This window comes from Opisthorchis viverrini (genome assembly GCF_000715545.1).
Source record: "Opisthorchis viverrini unplaced genomic scaffold opera_v5_8, whole genome shotgun sequence".
Taxonomy (NCBI): domain Eukaryota; kingdom Metazoa; phylum Platyhelminthes; class Trematoda; order Opisthorchiida; family Opisthorchiidae; genus Opisthorchis; species Opisthorchis viverrini.
The window spans coordinates 1,446,557-1,468,404 of NW_008751664.1; the positions used below are offsets into that span (position 1 = coordinate 1,446,557).

Here is a 21,848-nt window from a genome sequence, read left to right on the forward strand (position 1 = left end):
ATTTTCCATGCTTTATGCACTATTGCTGACCACATTTTGAGTAATTACAAGCCAGTTTCGAAGAGCATCCAGTCGTTCATCAGTTTGGTTTTAGCGAGAGACTAGACCGAATCCCAGCTCGATCTCTCATTCATGATATTGCTCAAATGAATGTGCTGCACGAAGGCCGTCTCATATTTCAGGTGGTACTGTAATATTCGTGATGACGTAGTATGGTTTCTTGAAGGAAACTGGTCATAAGTTTCCGGAACACTCTTCTACTGCCCGTGACCGGTTGCGCCCTTCTTGTGGTTCAACGAGTAGGTCCAGTCCCCGAGTTTCCGCGGTGGGGGGGAGGTTCACTTCTGCTCGCTCGACAACTTCAGCACTGCAAAGCAGGGCCAGTGTACGACACAAAATGGGGAAAGTACAGCGTCTTGAGAAGGCTACTGTTGCACGGTTCAGGTTGAGACGACGAAAATTGTCGTCTGCTTGTTCACGCTAAGATGGCGATTTTGCGATGCGTTGTTAAGTGCAAGTAGACTGTGACCTGCTGCAAAAAAGTGAAAAGATCCACATGGCTAATAGCTAATTTCTTAATTCTATGAGAAAGCATTAAAAACCACACAGGTGGCTGCGCTTCAAGCACTGAATTCCTTAACAGGACAGCGTTATTATGCCAGGTTTTTAGTGAAACTGATTCGAAAGGTCAAATGTCCCCCTATATCTATCAGAGGAGTTCTAGGTTGAGAGAAATAATAATAATGACAACACAATAATGGTTCACCTGTAACACTCTTTCGCTCCATGTCACTGCCATGTCACTCAAAGGAAGCACGAGGGCTAGGATAATGCCAGGTTGCCCAAGTCTAGACAGGACAAGTCGAGTTGCAGAAGTCGGATTCAAACCACAGACTTTCCGGCCAGCAAAATTTCGCGACCTAACCAATGAACCATCTTGCTGAGTGATACTACTCACCGGACATCAGTGAAGTTACACCAATACACCACGCCACGAATTTGTATACGCTGGCGAATTCAGTGAAGATAGGGCGAGGGTATTTTACGGTAGCAAGTTAATCTTTACTTCCCACTCGAAGTTCGTGGAGAACATTTCCACAGCCTCCAAGAGTGGTAAGTTTAAAGCAGAAACTTTGCAGATTTATGTAAGGTTCATCACAAAAACTCATCTTGAGAGGTCTGTTCGTTAGTTCATTCAAGATGACGAACATATCTGGTCACAAGGTGGTAACCATAACCTACAAACTGTAATTCTCCTGTATCTTCTAGTTCAGGAATCACTCAGTTCACCTATTTACCTATCTGGGAACCCATTTCCAAAACAGACGATACGTATCCTGTTCAGGTGGTTTAATATACTGAGGTTTAAAAGCGAAAAAACTAGCTGGAACGGAAGCTGAAGATATCGAAGTTAAAAAGACAATGGGCTTTAAACGAATATTAGGGTTTACTGTTGATCTCTTTTTTGGCAAGAGTCTCAACAGTAACTTTTTTAGGTGCCTGTGTGTACTTAGTTAGGATCCCTTTTTCCTCTTTTTTCTAATATTTTTAGGGGGTTAATTTTTTGGCGAGGCTTAGCTGGAAAAGTTCCCTTAGTTAAATGAGGCTATTTTCAATATGGTTTGGGAGATCTACGTTCTAACTGGCTTCGTTCTAGTCAAAGGCGAAAAACGCAATGTTTTTTCTTGTAGAAAATAAAGCTCGCAAAAGAAATGTCCGTTCCTACGAAGCCTTAATATGACATAAAACGCAGGCCGAACAGAAAGTCACCCGTTTATTTTGTACAGAATATCGTGTGCTCTGTTTGACATACCGCATTCTACCATAAATGAATGAAATATGTAGGTCTGTTTTCTGACGTCAAGAATTTTACGACTAACGGCGACACTACGTGTCCAAGATGTTACGTCTGCCAGTGTTGTGCCAAGGTTGTGCACGTCTTCACACACACGGTGGACATGAAATGTGATGATTCTTTCGTAGCATAAATCCTACTACCGTCCCCAGACCACCTGGCTCTCCCCACACCTTGTTTTCTTTTCGTCGGCACAGAACATGCAAAGGTGTTTTCAGTCTGATGAGGGTTTCACCCCCTTCTACTGCGGTTCCCTGACTGTCATCATTACGAAACCATGCCGATGTGAAATTTGGCTCCCTAGTTCAGTGATGACTAAGTGCTTTATTTTGTTCGTTGTGCATGACCTTCGGTTATTTCCAAAACTTATTGAGCTATCTAATTGATGGTCCATTTTATGTCCAAGCGACGTGTGTGATGCTCGACTCCACATTGGAGAGGGTGTAGACAGTCAGACCGCCGTAGCATGCCAGGTGCGGTTTATGACCTCGTCGCGCTCGTTATCTGTCATTCGAAAGTGCCCAAATATTGGCACATACCCACAATGTAGTGACGTACTACAAGCACCAGTGTCCAGTTTGCTTGCCAGTTTACCAATGCACTAATTTGGTAAAACTGCTGGCTGTGAATGCACCCGGAATTCGGAAGACCGTCCGATTGCATCCTTGCGATAGGGAATTATTCACGGGCTCGACAGCCTGCCCGAATGACCTCATTCACTCAAGCGCAAGACAGAATTCCCCTCCTTGTCAAGTTTGTCATAAGCTAGTCAAAGATATGTTGCATCTGGTGTGCGAAAAATGAGTGTATGCATGGTAAATTTATCCAAACTGTGCTTTACCAGGTCAGACAGCAGTGTGCACTATTTGGTAGGATGAAAACAACGTTTTAGTTGCATATCAGTTCGTGCGTTTGACCGAACCCATTCGGATGCCAAATAGAATCTTTCAGCTCCAAATGACTGAGAAGCAAGCTCTAAATATTTTTTCCTTGGTCTGGTCACTGGTATTGTGGAGCCAAAAGTGAAATGCAATGTAACGTTAACTGCTCTGACTGGTAAAGAGAAACCCATGAGTTTGATCCACCTCGTGACAGCCGAACATATACAGTCATTGCGTAAGTCACAAGCCACTCAGGCGGTGTAGTTGAGGAAACGGCTCTTTTTCGTGATCGTAGTTGTATGTTTCAATCGTTCTGTATAAACTCTAGATGAGCTGATCCAAATCAAGACATCAAGATTTATAGACAGTGTGCTATGCAAAGACTGTCAGCGATTTCGGTTTTGAGAGAGTTTGAATTTCCGACGGCAAGGTGAAGGACAGATTGGTCACAGCCACGAACAATACGGTACCAGTTTCAACCTGACAAGTAGTACTCACCAGGCGTATATGAAAATTCTAGCCACATGATACACATGTAGTTTTTCCTGGCGACAATAAATACCATAAACAACTGCGAGTGCGTCCACCGTTGAAGTAGCGGAAAGACTGCTCCGACTATTAAACCCTTATACCAACCCGAATGGGCTAGTGCTGCCCAGAAATTTCCCTCATTTTGCCCTTCGGTTCTCGCAAACCATAGCCCATCTAGAATACTCGAGATAATTCCCAGAAGGCCTGACAGGTGTATTCGCGAAGCGCATATGTGCACTGAACTGGGCTTAAATATTAGGCCCAAACCTGTATGAGGGCCTGTTCGAAAGGTACGCCGAAAGCCTAAATCGCCAATTTTCGTGTGAAGTGACGTGCACGCCCGTGTTAGGCGTCAAAGGCTGGTCTTAGGACATCTGTTTGACACAATCCGCCTTCCTTGAGTTTTGGTTCGAAAAGACCAGATTGTATGTGACATGGCCCAGCCTATTCACGCCACACAAAAAGAACGAGCTTTCCGAATCGTATGCCAAGAAATTGTGAACCCGTCATTTGCTGAATCCAATTATTTTGAGCATTTACGTGGTTTTCAGCTGTTATGCAAGATGGCGATGATCATCCAAATAGAACGGAGAAGAATTTTCGGCAATGTTACAAGGCTTTGGCTCGACTACGTAACGCTGATGGCAAATCTGATATTCCTTTATATTTTCGGATGAGCGGAGTTTGTGGCTTACATTTTTCAACAGGAGAATATCAACTATAATCTAAGAAGGGACGAAGCCCCGAGGTGTCAATTACTGTGTCAAACAGACAGTAGAAAACTCTGAGTAGTGTGAAAATAGTTGAAGAATCATGACGTGCCGGTAGCTGAATTGTTGTCAACACAAACCGGGTTCCAAGATGGGACTGACTAAATGGGTGATGTTGCCGAAACAGAACTAACAATTGTCTTCAGTGTGGCGGTCAGTCGGTCGCTGGAACAATGCTACCAACGTTAATAGTTCAGAGACTGTGGCCATCACCAGTAACCGACTAGAAGCTGGCGACGACATACCGTGATGTGCTAAAATAGGGTACCGTAGTCGTTTATACAAAAGAATCATCTTGCGATTACCAAGTAATTTTGAGGTTTTCATGAATAATACTACCCATAAGGTTGCCGAAAACTCTCTGACAACCCACAACCGGCTTCACCTTTCGTGAGGTTCATAAGGTAATCACAGTCCCCAAGTTTTCATCAACTCTATGTCCTACTTGAACCCAGGTTATGACAAATATACTCATTTGTACATCAATTTTGTTTTCATGAGATACTCCATTGAATCTCTCCTCTCTGGTATTTAGCAACCTTGTGAGTAGTTTCTTTTATGGAACTATATTGCGGCATCTCAAATATTGTACCGACTGAAACATGAGCCGGCCTTGTGCAGCACATTCATTTAAAGGATATCATAAACAAGAGGTCTAGTTAAATCTCCGGTGAAATACAAATTGATATGCAAATGAGTGTATCTGTCGAAATTTTGAGGTTTCTTTAAACGAGACAACAGCCCTTGCGAGGCCACCGAATAACTAAAGTACAAAGGTTTCACACAGAAGCACTTTGCCGTCTGAAAAGACAATGTTAGGGGCCAACCTAAACAGTAGAAAATGGTCTCTGAGGTTCTTAACTTCAATTGTACTGCCAAAGGTTTTAAGGCCTACAAAGCTCATTCTTGAATGTAAGTGTTATTAGAACTACACAGAGTACAAAAGTAGTTCTATTTTTCAAACATACTTATCTTCAATTTAACTGGTTAGATATATCAAATGGGGATGTTGAGTATTTCGGTGGAACCAAAGGGGATATCCACTGATCACTATTCCTCACTATTAGCACGTTCCATATGGGTAGCTCACTACTAGCCTAATAGACATTTTTCTGGTCTGACGTCTCCAGAATACCTGCTATCGGTTCATCAATCACCAGGCCATTCTTCTACGCGGGACGTTCTGATTTCTATTCTACCTAGACCGGTTCACCTTTCAGTCCGCACCAAAGTTCATGACATTCAGTAAGTAGCCAGCCTGACACAAACCCACGGTGATTCAAAATAGCATTCGTCTCAATAACAGCACATGGTTGTGTCAGATCAGTGGAAAGAGCTATCACATTCGAAAGGAACATTATTCGCCGTCTGAAATCTGGCCATCCGTGGGTTGATTGCCTTGTTTTTACTCCATTTAGAGGCAGCTCTCGGTGATTATTCAACCTAATCCCACAGAACTTTCGTCACGCAGGGAATCCACAGTTGCCGAGCCAACAGCACAGACAGCTGAACATTTCTCCGAAGCAGGAAATTATTGCCTCTGGCATCCGGTTTCTCACACCCAATCTTGTTGCCAAGGCCATGTTGCTGGCACGCCTGACTCAATAGGGTGGGGTTGGAATTTGAGACTATGCTCACATGCTGTTCACGTGCCGGTGTGTCTGTGATGGAATGTTGGCGGATATGGCCGGCTTATTGGCTCAATCTAACGCAAACCGTCATGGCAACTAATCAGGAAAGCCGTGCCCCCTGTCATGCGCCACCTGTCAACAACAGTGGCACATGCGTACAGTGAGGATGTTGTGAATTGCCTGAAAAACTCAAACCGGCCCTTTTGATGTGCAAACTAACTGGAATGGCGACAATGGAATCCGGCATCGCAACAGAGGGTTTTATCATGTTCTGTAATCAACTGGGTTTTGAATGACGTTTGTCACCATCGTAAAATACCCTGGAACAATCGCTTGTAATCCAGTGAGTTGTTGTCTATACGGAATAGGCAGTAAACTGCTTCAACCACACCTCTAGATTACGATGAGTGAGCCTCAGCCGATACCTGATTAGGTCTTGTGAAATGTGGGTGAGTTAGAGTGATGAACAGCTCGCAGCCAGGGATGCTTACGTTATGACCCTCTGAATCGAAAAAGGGATCACATTATTTAACCATAATCATATCTAATTGCGATACAAAAGTGCATTGGATTGAAAGCTTTCTACAGAAGCATATATGTGTGTGGGAGGGAGCCTTTAAAATGGACCCTTTGACGGTGAGACCGTTCCATACCAAACAGTCTTGCGGTAGACCATAATGTTAGTTTCATTAACACATGCTAGTCAGTAACTTCTCACCTATAGGAGCATTCCTGTTGATTGGACCGCTCCTTTTTTGATGTTCAGTTAAGGGGTGTCAGGCAAACAATTACCAGTTAGTTGAATGACAGGCGTGTACGAGACCCAAAGTTGTAGATTTTCCTTGTGAATCTGAGATTTTTAGGCAGATGTGTGAGCTACAAGCCGTCTGTCAAAAAGTGTGAACGCATGTGTCTACAAAACATCTGTTTTTTCGCTCTTCAATGATGTGCACAGTCTAGGCAGTACGTGATAAATTTGAGCTGATAAACGTGGAGCGATTTTTGTGTGACCAGTCTGTGACACAGACACCACAACTTCTGCAGATGAATAGAATTCAGATTTCTATCACTGTTTACGGACAACTACGGACCGAATCAGCTTTTTTGGTAGGTAAACTTAACTGCAGAGGTCAAACTTTTCAAGCCGACTAATTAGGGTCTCCTTCCTATTATAGAAGGATATAACTTTGATCAGTACCAAGTGTATCTCAAACTAAATTCAAAAGATGGTTATCTTGAAAGACACGTGGAAATGGGTCAAACAGATGGGTTGGCTAGAAATTTTTATCCATATATATCTGGCACGACTTTGCGCAGAAAGTGGTCAAATACGGAGAACCCAGAGCTCTAGTTTAATCCAGACGAGTACGTGTTTGTTTTCAGATAGAAGACTATTTATGTGGCTGCTTACAAAATGATGCATTGTCGTGTTACTGTGAAGAACAGGGTCCAAGTCCGGAGATCTGTCCGGTGTGTGAAGCCACACCAATGTTTTTGGGATATAACCGGAAGTAGACTCATCATGAGGCTGTTTCCATTATCTAGACTTTTATAGGATTGCTGAAAACCCCCTGACAATAACCATATGAGTAGTGCGTTACGTCTAGATAATGTACGGCAATATCTCGAATATCGTACCAAATGAAACACGAGGTGACCTAGTGCAGTATATTCAGTTGAAGATCATCATGGATTCAGTACATTTTGTCTTTTGACAAAGGTGTCTTGAGACAAAGGTGTTTTGAATGGATCAGATTATTGAGTGAATTGTTAGATGACTTCAAAAATGTCTCCAAACTCATCAAAACGAATTGCTTACACTGTACCTATGCCTGGAACGCGTACCCGCTTATAGTACCGAATGACCTTATCTTGGTAAAGACAACATATATTCGTAGTACACTAATCATAGGGTTGCTGAAGATTCTCCGACAGCCCATGACCTTCTTGGGGTTCATCAGGTAGGCGCTGTCCCCAAGTTTCCAGGTAGGCGCTTATCTGATGAACCCCAGGAAGGGTGAAATCAATCGTGACTGTCAGAGGAATTTTGGCAACCTTACGAGTGGCGTCTTACGTCTATCTGGGTATCGCAATATCCCGAATATCGTACCAACTGAAACATGAGGCGGCCTGCTGCAGCACATTCAGTTGCTTAGAAACGTCATAAACGAGAGATTCAGCTAGGGTCCAGGTGAGTCTCCCACAAAACTAAAGTTGCTTGCAAAGGAGTGTATTTTGCTAACAACATCTATTTACTTTTTTGCTTATGGGGTTCTAAAATAAGTATCGCTGGACGTTACTTTGCAGTTTGTGTCTTGAGTGAGTTGTAAGCATTTCTACCTCTAACGGGCAGAATTTTCATAACACACTTTATTAAATTTCTTTCCAGACGAAAATCTGACTCTTTCATTGTTGCCATTGCAAACCTTGGTTAAATCGTGGTGAGTGGTTTTGGTGAAGTTTAAGAAAACAAGAAATGCTAAGGATTCCTTTCGACCCGCGAATTCAGATGAGTACGTATTCAGAACGATTATACACTTGGCTAAAGTGCATTTCCGGTCCAGCTTGCTCCCTCTTCATTTGCACTGGCGGTACACGGTACATGGGACACACAAATAGGCATTTGTTTGAGCTGATCCACTCCACAAAACCACCGGGAGGGTTATTAACAAGTTCTGGGAAGTGGCCATCGTTTGGACTGCTTCGATGGGTTAAAACTCGTCACTTGAAGATTAAATGATACAGAGAGGGTTTCTGAAACCCGGTTTTATCCATTCCAATGCTTCTGGGGTTCTCAAGTTAGAAATATGGAAACACAAACGGTTATCTTAACCACTGTTATCGCCATGGCCTAGTAAAGAGAATTGGAAGGAATTTTTTGTTTCTGGTTGGGTTTTCCAGTTTCAGTTTGTACAACTTTCGAGAGTTCGAATTATGTTATGTCGAGACCAGTCAACGTATACACTACCGAAAACTCTTCGACAGCCCATGATCCGTTTCACCCTTCAACTTCAGGCCCATTAGGTGGGCACAGTCCCAAAGTTTCCATCAACCATATGTGCTACTCTAACCCAAAGTGTACGAAACTCAACTAATACACTCATTTGCATGCGAATACCACGGGAGACTCAACTGGAATATGGTACCAACAGAAACATAGGGTGGCCTGGTCTAGCACATTCGGCTGAAGAACATCATAATCGAAAGATTCCGGGTGAGTCTCTCGTTAAAACCAAACTTATATGCAGATGAGCGTATAATCCGTCGAGTGGGCCGCTCAACCCCACACCGTCAATGTCACCTCGATTCGTGATGAAAAGTTTGCAGTCCAACTGCCAAGCTCGGCGAACGAACCAACAACCAATGAGGTCACTTATTTGTTTTTGGACAGCTTAAATTTTAGCATTCCGCTAATGTGAATACAACTAGCCGATAGGCCTTCAACACAGATTTACTGGTTGGGAGACCTGAAACCGCGTGGTACGCAGGTGTTGAACTACCGGTGCTCAATCGGCACAAATCGGATTGATGAGAGTGTAGCTGCTTTGAGATGATCTGAAAGCGCGGACTTTTGGCAAATTGGACAACGTAAATATCGGTCAGTGTGATGGGAACAAATCAACCTCAGTGTGGCCAAAAACAAAGAGGTCCTTGTTTTTTGTTATTTGGTAGCACCAAATATCGATCGTACTTTTCTGCTTAGAGTTTGATCTAGGAAATCCTCTAACGTGTTCCCTAGCGAAAAATATCTAGCAGAATTGAAAAGCGGATAAAATTGTATATTCACCATAAAGTGTACAAATAAATGTCTGTTTCTGTCAGTCGATATAATGTGGTTCATAACCGCATTTGAGCTTCAGTGATTTCACCAGAAAATTTTCTGGTTTTGTATCTTCTCCCTCTGAATCCGGCGCCTGTCTTGTTCTTGCAACCCCGTGATGAATCTCGTGGATAGAATCTAGAATTACCCGCGAAGCTCAACGTAACCGCAGCAGAGCACACAAAAGTAGTATCCAGAATATTCCCTTGAAGTTGTCCGTATACGTTTCTGGCTCATTTCGCCGCGACCAAGGCCCCTGGAACCAATCAAAAAAGTTATTGGGCGAATTCGTAGAAAAGGACTGTACAGTACAGCGAAGCGTTTGCATTCAACAAGATATACGGACATGCCAACGACATGATGCGAATGCCAATTTTTCGAATGGCATTGCCATTCAAGACACTAGGTTCCAAACGGTCGGATGAGGTTAGGGGACTCTGTAAGGATGCTACCAACTGCAAAATCGATGAAAACTGATTTCTGTGAAAGAAAATAAACAAATTAAGATCGCCTATGGTTGAGAAACGCGTAATTAACAGAGCTATATTATGATTTTGTCCTAATTTTCACAGTGGTTCGGGCAACTTTTCACGCTACAAATGTTGGTTTACACTCGCGGCTTGTAAGAACACCCAGGTGTTCCAATGAGAATACTCCGATTGATATCTTCAGGTCACCCGATTGAGAAGTCAGATGAAGAGTTGGGTTACCGTGTTTGACTAAAGTAATAAACTTTTCGAAATGCTCATTCCATGTACCATTCAACGCCTGCAAATCGTAGGAGAGCTCTCAGCAGTTGACCAGTACGAACGACACTAAGGGAGCCAAGTTCACATAGCCGGAGAGCAGTTCAGTAACATCTACACACGCATCCAATGCAAGGAAATACATTAATTTAGAAAAGTAGAGGCTAGTAATGTTAGAGTGACATGAATCGATGCAATCCAATTGTTTTTATCGCGTTGACCTGCCTGAATACTGTTTGGTTTAAATACAGCCACGGACCAGACAGAATGGCTAGACCTGTTTCATCCACTTTTTTGATTCGTGTGTTGGTGATGGCTGAATAAATGAGGGTTTGAATCTCACACCCAAAGACATTCAATTGAATAAGGTACTCGTAATTCTACTCAGCTAAGTTGTCCTCGGTGAAACATAAGCCCAGTACAGAGTGCGTTCCAAATAAACCCAAATATTATAAGGAAATAGTGAATAATGCAGATAAGTTGTTGTTTCTTCCCTCTATACATGTGTTGAACATTTCATTTTTATTATTAGGGCAGATGAATACAGGTTACCTGAGACCAACTTCAGCGCTAGCTTAGGTTTTCTAGTTTTTCGAAAGGTTTGCGTCAGCGTACTTCACTCTCATTGGAAAATTCGAACGGAACCCTTGGTTAGTTAGCAAAACGTTGAGGCCATCTAACCCCTGATCTGAGTCACTGATTAGTTTGTTCTCCAGCCTGTTCCAGCCGGATACTGTTGGGTGGATTTCTAATAACACACGGCTCAGTCTCTATCAGGTTCGTAGAAAAAGTCACTGCGTCATGCGGAACAAATCGTTAAAAAACATTGGAGCATGGCGATCCAGGCCAAGAGTACCGAAGACGTGTTACTTTAAGACAGTTTCAGTTTGTAGTGTCCATATGCATTTTTTCACGTCGGTTTTGTGGATAGACTATCTCAGAAACCAGCCGACAGTGGTACTCCAAGTAACTAAGTTTAACCTGGTTAGGAATATGCTGTCGTTAGCAAGATTGATCAAAACGAGGATCGCCCAATTCGTCACGTAACCATTTGAACAAAAGCTAGTTCCAACCAAATTTATCAAGTGTCTCCCGACAGTGGCAAGTAACTAAGTTTAACCTGGTTAGGAATATGCTGTCGTTAGCAAGATTGATCAAAACGAGGATCGCCCAATTCGTCACGTAACCATTTGAACAAAAGCTAGTTCCAACCAAATTTATCAAGTGTCTCGTACCGTGGTTTTGCAGCAGTCGTCAGGCGCCGTGCACCTAGCATCTAATTCAGGACTATTACATGTAAACAATGTCGGAACATGGAGGTCAGTGACAGGTAAATTGGGAGTGCGATGAAAGCCGATAAAAAAAGTAGTCTAGTTGCAAGTAGCAGGGATGAAAATTGATTTTTTCGGAAGAAGTTAGGATTTTAAACACAACAGTACTGTCAGTGTGAGACAAAGGCTTAAAATGCAGTGAAAAATCCCAATAGAGTCAATGACTTACTGAGAAGGAATCTTCTGTCTGGATTTCCAAGCTTAGATTATGCCCGTAGACATGAAGCGCAACGTCCAAGGCTCCCCGTACTTTCGAATCAATGTTGTAGCTCTCATTGACCTCATCACCAATTTCAGCTAGTTCTTGTGCAACCTGTTTAATCGTATTCCACGTGTTCACCCGTCTGTTTCCATCCATTTGGAAAAAATGTTGCCAGGAAACTGAAGAAGAAGAAGCAGAATGTTTGCTCAGGTTGCACTGAAGGACGTCCCTCACATTCGTGCTATCATGGTTAATCGACTGTCGCATCTCGTGATCACTAAAAACACCAGTCTTCCACAGATTGGTCCCATCAGATACGAATATGTCGTGCCCTTTGGTGTGACCTAGACTAACGCGACCTGTCTCTATCAGTTGCGGTCAGCCAATCAGTACTGTGGAACGGCAAAGCGAGGGGATCGATCAACTATGGACATCGCTGATCGATTTATTTTAGCATGTGCTACTTTTGAAAAGTTACGCAGAATAAAGGTTATTCTTAGCTGAAGTGGATCGATAAGTTTTGGTTATCCGTGTGCTCTTATTCATTACACCGCTTTTAGCTAGAAATAAGAGATCAACTTGATACAAGGGTGGGAGTTTTCTCAAGAATTAGAGCAGATAAATACCCTCCTATGTAGGCACTCGGACTGTGTTTTCTTCAGAAGCAAAAGTGAGATTCAAGTAGTCATTTTGGTTATCAAATGCCCAGAGCTTTGCGTGCTTTGAGAAGAAAAGGTGGTAAGATGCGGCAATACCCCTAATATTTGTAGTTAGATGGTTGCTGATTAGCGAGTTCTAACTATTTCACATCTCTTTTCGCCAAGGAATTTATGAGCAACAATTCAGAGCAAAGAGAGTAATACGGTAAAAAAGACGAAACATGCAAAACTTTTAAGTGCGTGGCGCCGGTAATGAAATGAACCTCACAAAACCCCATAATTTACCTGTCTTTCTTCCGAAATCAAGAAAATTACAAACAATCATTCCCTTACAATGCCTGATGTGTCCTTATTATAAAGTCCTCAGAGAAATAAACGGACAATTCAACTGAGAGGGACTTTTTATCAATAACACTATCAGATGTATTTCAAGTGTTGATTTAGAATAAATTAAGGGCTACCGATTTCAACTTATGAAATACACCGGATAATATATATGAAAAGTTAATGGCAGTTCACTAATGGCATTTATACAAATTCATCAGATAATTTTCTAACGAGCAGTCAATATCTAACGCTCGGGAAGAACAGTGCTGGTTGTTTTCGTCCTTCCATTTATGAACTAATCATAGTGTTTGTTCGGAGTTACATCGAGGAAAAAGTTTGGCTGGTCAAAAACAATACCAAACAAATTAGACCAAAGTTCCTTATGGTGGATGCTAGAAGCTTTCTGAGACTTACTGAAACTCACGTGACAGCACCAAGCAGAGTGAGTTACGGGATTCTCAGTACATAATTTATACTGGTGCGCTTAATTTTCACAGAGGATACCTGCACCCCTGCTTCTCCATCTGGATGTACGTATATTGAAAGGGGTAGAGGGAAGTAGGAAGCAAGTAGGGAGCAGGTTTTTCTATGAATGGGTAAGAAGTGGATGGGAAAAATAACCTTTTCGACCAATCACGTTGGAGGTATTACAAACTTCACTGGCGAAGCGGACACACGCACGCGCATCTCTTCACTTCATCTGTGCATTCACTGAGAAAGGCGTGATAAAGATTGGAACAAAGGTAGTTTGACGGTTAAGTCCAGAAACGCACAGCAATCTTTGCGGATATGAAAGAAAAACGTCCGGAGATGTACATATAAAGGACAAAATACCAAGGAATTTGGCTACTCGAGAAAATAGTGTATCTGTTCTTAATAGTGCGTCCAACAAGCAATCGAACCGATACAAGCTAGTCAGTTGTGTTTGGTAATTATGTTTGTATGTGCAGATAAACCGATTGTGACACATTGCGGGAAAAGTTCAGTTAAACTCGATGTGGGAAAACAGTTTGTGTGGTTTTGCAACCCACTTTGCTTTATTAGGGCTGTTCACATGCCCCCCACCCCCGATACATCTTCGTCTTCCCACCGCCAGGAAAATTTCATTTCGTCTGTATTCTGACGTTTCTTGGAAAATCACTGAAATTATTCACTTGATAGGAGTCCTCAAGTTTTTCAGTGGAAATTCAGACATGACTTGATGACAAGATTATATGCCCTGAGAATTGTGAGGATCTCCATGTTTCCATGAGACTTGTAAACAACCATTAGAACCGTCAACACTTCAAGTCAAGTCACCTTTAGATTTTGACCAAGAGGGTGGATTCTCTATATCCCGGATTTTCAAATTTGAATAAGTTATTGACATAAAAGTCGGGAAGTTTAAGGCCATCAAGGCGACTGAGACGTAGAGAACTTCTAACGCGGTTACACTAAACTAATAAATCAATAGTTTCTGGATTATGCAACTGTTTCAACAGACCCATGAGTCCAATATTCGCAGGGAATGAAAGGATATTTTTGTGATAGAAACTCACTTTTAACCTAAGTTGGTGTTGACATGAGACTTAACCGAGCTTTGCCCCAGTAACTAGTTTATGATAGTACTAGACTGAATATACGACAATAAAGGCTTATACATGTTTCACCATGAGTGATTCAAGGTATTTGCATAATACACTACTCATACGGTTGCTGAAAACTTCCACAGCCCACCAGCGGTAGCGTGTTACTATGTATTGCGATATCTCGGATGTCGGACCAAATAAAACATGAAGGGGCCTGATGCGAAACATTTGGTTGCACACTATAAACGGGCGACCAAGCTGGGTCCCAAGTGAGTCACTCGTCAAAACCCAACCGGTATGCAGATGGGTGTATAAGTCAAAGATCCAAGATATTGTTTTGCAGCCAATGACTACTGAAACACTTCGACAAAGGAGTTTGGAATATCGCTGAGGACTCTTTTTCACTCGCTATAGAGAAGATCAAGCACATTCGATAAGTAGTAAGGGCAAATCCTTTTTGAGGTTATTAGTTTACTCGGTAAGTATCATATGCTGCACATAGTAACAAGGGCCAAGGTGACATAAAGGATGAAAGCTATCAAGGGACCTCTCAATATTACCAGGTGGAAAATTATGCTGCACCGAAGTTCAGATGAAGTAAATAAGATTTTTTGGCTGGGTTGACAGAGAATAAAGAAACACTTTAGTGAAAAAAATGAAAATACTATCAAATATTGGCGAAATACACTCATTTGCAAACAAATTTGGTTTTGCGAGAGACTCACCTGGAACCTAGCTGAATCTCTCGTTTTTGATGTTTCCAAATATTATTTATTAAATTGGATGTTCCGTAGTTATTGCATGAATGAAGCAACTCGGAGGTAGAATTGATGACAGTAACCACGGTTTATCGGTAGACGCTCGTAGCTGGATGAAAAATTTCAAGTTGGACCTTGTGAAAAGCCCACAATCTCAAAGATCATGTTGTCCATTAATCATTTCTTTTCAAGTATTTCTGAGGGTGACCAAGGCGCAGCGTGATGCCCATGCATTTTATTCTGGCTACGGAGGAAGTGATATGCACCTGCTGTTTACCTTACTCGATTGTTTCCTCACCTGCTCCGGGCGCATGTCAAATTCAAGCTAATTTTATACCTAGTTTGTTAGGTCGTTTTTCACGAAACACAAACACATTTTTCAATTGTGTGGCCAAACAAAACGCTGAGAAGCAACTCAAGTAGTGGCCACATGAAACTTGTCAAAATTTGTTTTATGACTCACACAAACTGCGTGCATCTCAAACTTTAACACTTGAGTGGACCGATAAAGCTGGTGCAGTAATTAAGACTGTGCATAGTGTTTGGCTTTCTCATGATGGTTTAGGATCTATGGTGAGACCGGAGTTGTACAATACTCGGGAGGCTTCAAATTTGGGGTTCATGTAGTTTGAGAAGAATGTTAGGTGTATCGTTTCAGAGGTGTTTGGTAAACAATCTGTGGATATATTGCTGGGTAACGTTTCGCTTTTGACACAAAAGCTTCGTCAGGCCAAGTGAGTAAGTAGGTTGATTGGATTTTAAGGCGGTCAGGGAACCAATCCTTACGATTCCTTATGACTAGTGACGTGATCAGTGCTGACAGTCTAATGTTCCTGTTTGTTGATTAGTGGGGATGACTAACATTTACCATAGATTGGTTAGGGGGAGGATTTGTCTTCATGATGAACCCAGATTTTTCGTCCTTGATTTTTCTGTCTAGAACACCTTAATGGAAGCTGGGACAATTGGTTTGGAGTGGGGTGGTGAATTGGATCTAACTCTACTTGGATTTTGTACTTTTATACCCAGGCCATTTCGTTGATAACTGCACGCCGCTTCGTGTCATCTCGGTTAATCTAAGACCGCTCTCCACACGTTTGCAAGTTCTACCCTTCTATTCTATTAACACTGGGATGCTTGGCGATTTCCACCGCCTCGGCCACCAGTAGCCGTGGTGTGAACCTTAAACCCTGTCTCAGGATGTCCACATCCTATAAATCTATCCTATACCCAGTGTCTAGTGCATGCCCTGCCAATGCCGAATCTTTAACTATCGCCTGGTATTCATCTGCGTCTCTCGGTGGTTTGCTAATGGAACGCTTATGCTCACCGATTCTGGTGTGCAATTCCCTGACTGTCTGGCCTATGTAAACCTTCGTACAGTCGTTGCATTTTATTTTCCATACACAGTTCCTAGTCCTATCAAGCGTAAGGCGATCCTTCGAATGCACCAACGTCGAGCGTAAAGTCTTCCCCTTCTGGAAAACTACTCTAATGTTAGCCGTATTCAGTAACCGTCTAATGACTTAAGATGTCCCTGTTTTGTATGGAATGACCGCTGTTCCGATCCACTCTTTTTTGGGCCTTGGTGTTGGCACCAACACCCGTCTTAGTTGCCGCTTAATTAAATCCATTGGGTATCCGCTATCTTGAATTCGCTTTTTACCTCAAGTTGTGCTGCTCTTCGGTCGACCTCCTCTGTACACAGTGCTCTCACTCTCCTAAATATCGCTGAAGCTATGCTAGCATATGCTGCTTTTGGATGTGCGAAGGAGTAGTTTAAGACCGCAAAGCTATCTGTAGATTTCCGGTTGAGAAGAATGTGAGGTGTAGTTAGGGTATTTTAAAAAGTCTTGGATCCGCAATGGTTTATTCTGTTAACCAGCTACTAGAAAAAGCACGCTGTGTTCGGGTTAAGATAATCTGAAATATTGAACGTTTAATAGTTGTACTGGTTGATCTACCTACAAAATGGATCAGAAATCTTGAATTTCCTACGATATCTACAGTGGTATACATGACACAGTATGCGGTTGCTGACCAAATAGCACAGTAATCAGCTGTCAATGCAGTAAGCCGGGAGTTAGCTTCCGAGATAGCTTGTTCCATCGTTTGCGAGAAGACCCTACTGTACGGGGGACTTTTTCTTGGTGACAGGACAGCCTTACAGACCCGGTCCTTATATATCGTTTCGAGTTAGCATGTGCGGGTTAGTTTATTGAGCGTACCTTAGTTACAGAATCGCTCCGCTTTTCTGTTTATTGATTTGAAACGAAATTTCTGATCGAACTGTCTCACTGAGTTGCAACAAACTGATGTGGCTCCGTTGAACATAGTAGGCATCGTGCTCGTCTTAAGATATTTATTTCCGTTTTCGGGTCTTCTGAGAGTACCTTCTGGTGTGAAATTGTAGGGGTTTTGATGCGACTTTCTCCAAGAGGTGAGGTATCTCACAAGCTGCTTATTAAGTGGGTGATGGCTTCATGAGGCCTTCATGTACGGAAGCATGCGCAACTTGACTAAAAGAGTGATATGAATGAATAGTTTAGTTTGCAGTCAAACCGAGGTTGGAAAAAGGAAAAATACAGCTTAGATTAGAATGATTAAGTCTTTAGCAGTAAAAAATATGTATTGAGCAAATTATTCAACTTAGTTTGAATCATGTAACTTAGAACTCGGGTTAGTTCTAATTAATTTCACTGTCCAACAAAAATAGCTGTAACTTTCTCTACCGATATCCGTTTTCTCCAAAATTTCGCAAAATTTGACTCTGAATAGAAGGCACATGCCTCTGGTCATACTGTTAGGTGAAAGTGGAGGGGAACAAGCTCAGTGTTGAACAGAAATTGCCCCACTCCCAGTTGTCTCGAAATTCATTCGTGGATGGAGATGCATTTTGGATCAAGTCCCATTTTTCCGATAGCGTATTGACACTTTTTTGATAAATAGAAAGCACCCATACAAGAACATCATTGTAGTCGTAGCGTCCACTCAGCCATATTTTGTGCGACAAGCGTATTGCACCTTCAAGTGCTACTGATATAAGTAGCCATAAATTTGGAAGACAATCCAGAAACCTCCACCCCCAAATAAGCTAGATCCCACTATAAGAAGTCTATTCGTAGCACGTGGATCGTTTCATCATAATAAACAAAAATGGTTTCTTTTCGCCACTTTCGACGCTGGTTAGTATCAGATACTGACTCTTCATACGACAGCTTGTGCTAAATCTGAGCAGATAGCCAAGACACTGGTCAGGAGTAGATTGGCTTCAGCTGTAGTGATAGAGCTACGTATCACTCGCAAAAACAATCATTTTCTGCAGCGAATATTTGCTTGTTTTGCTTACAGGTCTCATAGATAAACCTAAATTCACACCAGAGTATCTTTCTTAAGCGAGCGTCTTAGGCTGCGTGTTGAGGCAACAACCTAGGTTTGCTACCTGTGTTCTGGATACAAACCTACTCGTAGTGCGAGCTACATATATGAATATATATATATAAAATATATACGCCTGAATATATATATATATATATATGTATATGTATATATGTATGCATATATATATATATATATGCCTACGTATGTCGTCAATCATACGTATTTTTTCGGCAACCGACTTGCTGTAATCCAAATACGTAGCGAGGAAACCGTTAGGGAGATATTTAAAACATGGCAGAAGAGTAATTCTACCCATCTGGTAGACAGTATGGTGTATTACCTACCTTTGGTTTTTTAACTCGCCAGTATGCAACATTAAGATCTGGTTTGTCGAAGTTCTGGTAAACTGCAAGGTACTGAGCCTGTTTAACCGAAATATCTTCCTGCCAAGTACTTGAATCGCTGAGGTGAGGGTCCTATGCAGCTGTGAAAAAAAATAAACTGATGGTGAACGTTAAGTAGGGTTCAAAACCGTGGAAGTGGAAGTTTGAGTGATAAAATGTCATAAAGGGGACCTGTTTTTCCCAAGAGCAAGGGACACGAACCGGATTCTTGCGTTGGTCACAGACGCATGATGAGAGGCGTAGGATGAACAAAACTCGGTTGCACACTTGAATGATACGGGGAAGGATTAGCAGAAGGTACCTTTGATGAACGTGCTTCATTGTAGTACCAGACAGGCGTGGATGCCAAGCCCCGGTGGTGACCAAATGTTCCTGGTGATTGAGTATGAAAGGAGGACTACTGGGGTGCAGTAAAAAAAAACGAACCTCATCCCAGACATTAGTTTGCGGTTCTAACCATACAAGGATGATAGTATAAATCATGTTGATGTTTATAACCTTAGGATTGCCCTTTCACTCTCTCCAATGGTCACTACTCGCAACTTTCACAGAACATACACATTACCTAACCAAATAACCAGAATCATATTGCCCGGCAGACTGTCACTTCGTGAAGTTGTGAGTGAAATTGGCGTTAACTTGAGACTCAACGGAATGTTAACCGAATAGCTGGTTTATGGAAATATTCAAATGTACGCGCTCTAAGAAGACAGCCTCATTTTTCATGTCATTCAATATTGTGAATATTTTCCTTGACCAAAAACTACTTACGTACTAAGTTCATTCGCTTATTAACACCAATTCGATCTGCGAATTAGTGTATTTTGCTCGTGGCGAGATTAATGAAAACCAGAGGACTACACCTACAAAGTGAGACTCAAGAAGGACACAAATTGTATCGGGATGTCGCGGAGTATTCAGTAACCTTTGGGAATGGTGTTGGGTGGAGAATTTATCAATTTCTCCTGACCTTTCTGGCATCCGTGTAGTCTATCCTGTTCTTGGTAGTGATGTCACGTAGCTCTATCCCACAATACAGACGTGTTGTGTTTCGCCGTTGACCAATAATTCATTAAATACAAGAAGCCTCTTACTATTGGGGGTACTGGAGCTCGCATGACGCTCCTTATCTGCCCCAGTTACTCGGCAAATTTTGAACCAATCTTTTGCATGAGTCTGGTTTGTGGGTAAATCAACTTTCGCTGACGATATGCACTACATTAAGCTGAGCGACGGGTGTTCCCATTTGTCGCCTGTTAACTGCCGGAAGGGTGATTCAACCCAAGATCATTCAAAAGCACCTTCAATAAACCGGAACGAAGAATTCATCTCAAGGCTGCAATAAAAGTTCGGCTTCACTTACAAATTCCTCCAAAGCCAATGATGTTTCGTGTCGGCTCAAGTTCACTAACTAAAACATATTCCCCTACGACAGCAGCAATGCATGGTGAGCAATATACGAATCCTATTGGATAACACCACATTATTGTTCAATCACGTGCAGAATGACACCGTAAGAAGCAGAACACGAGAAATTTCCATCTCGGGTATTTCTGTGTGAGAGATTCTACAGATCAACACTGGCTTAATTGCTTGTAACCAGCAAGCTATGCTAAACCACCCGTGTGCGGGCTGTCAAAAACGCATAGATCTTCTGTATTTTTGCATTTTGTTGTCTGAATCTCCATATTTGTTCAATGGTTGGTTGACAAAATCAATCCAGTGGTCCTATTAGTAGGTTACATCCCTATCTGTACGTCCTATACAGTCTACCTAAAAGTTTCAACTCTGGCTCAACCATACGTGTTGTGAACAGATAAGTGGTGTTGCACTGCGGAGCCCGTTAGTACCGGAGTATTAAGTTCAAGGTAAGATAAAGAAGCCGGTGCTATGCAGATGTTGCTTGGACGATACGTTCACTACCTGCACTAATGATGTCCGGATATAATTTTATTATTCACTATACATGGATTACAATCGTTAAAAATTTGCGGTAGACGTCGAGAAAGAAGATAGAATAGGATTTCCTGATCGGCTTTCAACTAAGCAACACAGTGGGTTGTTGATTCATATCATTTTCAAGAAAACCACTTGTAGGGAGCAATATTCGGGCAGTGGAAATTCTGGGACTATTGAAAGAAAGTGTTTTGGTGAATTCTGTATTCCACATGCTTCGCCGTATCGCCACATATGAGAACAGTGCGCATTAAGTTCAGTTTTCAGAAGTGCACTGGCTAAAGACACGTGTTTGTTGAGGTCCTCAAAGGAATATCACAACATTTCCTAATCAAACGGCATCCACTTCGGCGATCAGTAAATTACTTTCATTCCAAACGTAATCACTCCCGAGATGCCTATTTATCCATCAGTTTGATTGAATGTGCGGACCCAGAAACATCGGCAAAAATCCAATATGCTCTATGGGAAAGTAACAGTCTTGCCCCTATCGGGTTGCGTTATTAAAAACTAGCTGTTGCTAAGCCGCTTTTAGATAGTAGCCACGTTGTGCACTCGAAATGCCTTTCACATGCAAAAACAGGAGGCAAGTTCGTATTCCTGTGACAGAAGCAACCCCCTTTTAAAACCTTATCCTTATACACACAGGCAGTTGAAAACTGACATTTCAGTGGCTCGGAAACTCCCAGTTGGTGTTCACTATTTTACGGCTTATTTTGTTCTATTGTCTAACTTCACCAGGTTGTCATAGCAGTCTGCTTTCTATTTTCCGCCACCACCAAAACATGACCAGTCGGTTTCACTTGTCCATATGACATCACGTGCTCTGCTTTGGTCATGCTACCCGCTGTGGTCACGCGCTCCAAAACCATCACATGACATGATCATGTCAACGTCTGTCATACTTCCGCCTCTCAGTGGCCATCCAACTTAGTATCGTGGACTGTGACTGAACTTTTCCCGTGCGAGAAATCGCGTTCCTTAAATTGGCCTTTTTTAGTTTTATTCACCGAAAGGCGACTGGTCCT

The 21,848-nt window shown here is 42.2% G+C and overlaps 2 protein-coding genes across 2 annotated transcripts; one reads left to right on the forward strand and one right to left on the reverse strand.

The window, feature by feature from the left end:
• Nucleotides 1-4,473: 4,473 nt before the first annotated feature.
• T265_00792 (hypothetical protein) lies at nt 4,474-8,763 on the forward strand (the record flags this gene model as incomplete). Its single annotated transcript, XM_009164664.1, has 2 exons — nt 4,474-4,564; nt 8,570-8,763. The coding sequence occupies 2 exons, from the start codon at nt 4,474-4,476 to the stop codon at nt 8,761-8,763; spliced, it is 285 nt and encodes a 94-aa protein (XP_009162928.1).
• A 7,527-nt stretch (nt 8,764-16,290) lies between these two features.
• Nucleotides 16,291-20,552, reverse strand: T265_00793 (hypothetical protein; the record flags this gene model as incomplete). The annotated part of the gene is made up of 3 exons (XM_009164665.1): nt 16,291-16,557; nt 16,746-16,876; nt 20,486-20,552. 3 exons carry the CDS (start codon nt 20,550-20,552, stop codon nt 16,291-16,293), a joined length of 465 nt encoding a protein of 154 aa, XP_009162929.1.
• Between the last annotated feature and the right edge of the window lie 1,296 nt (nt 20,553-21,848).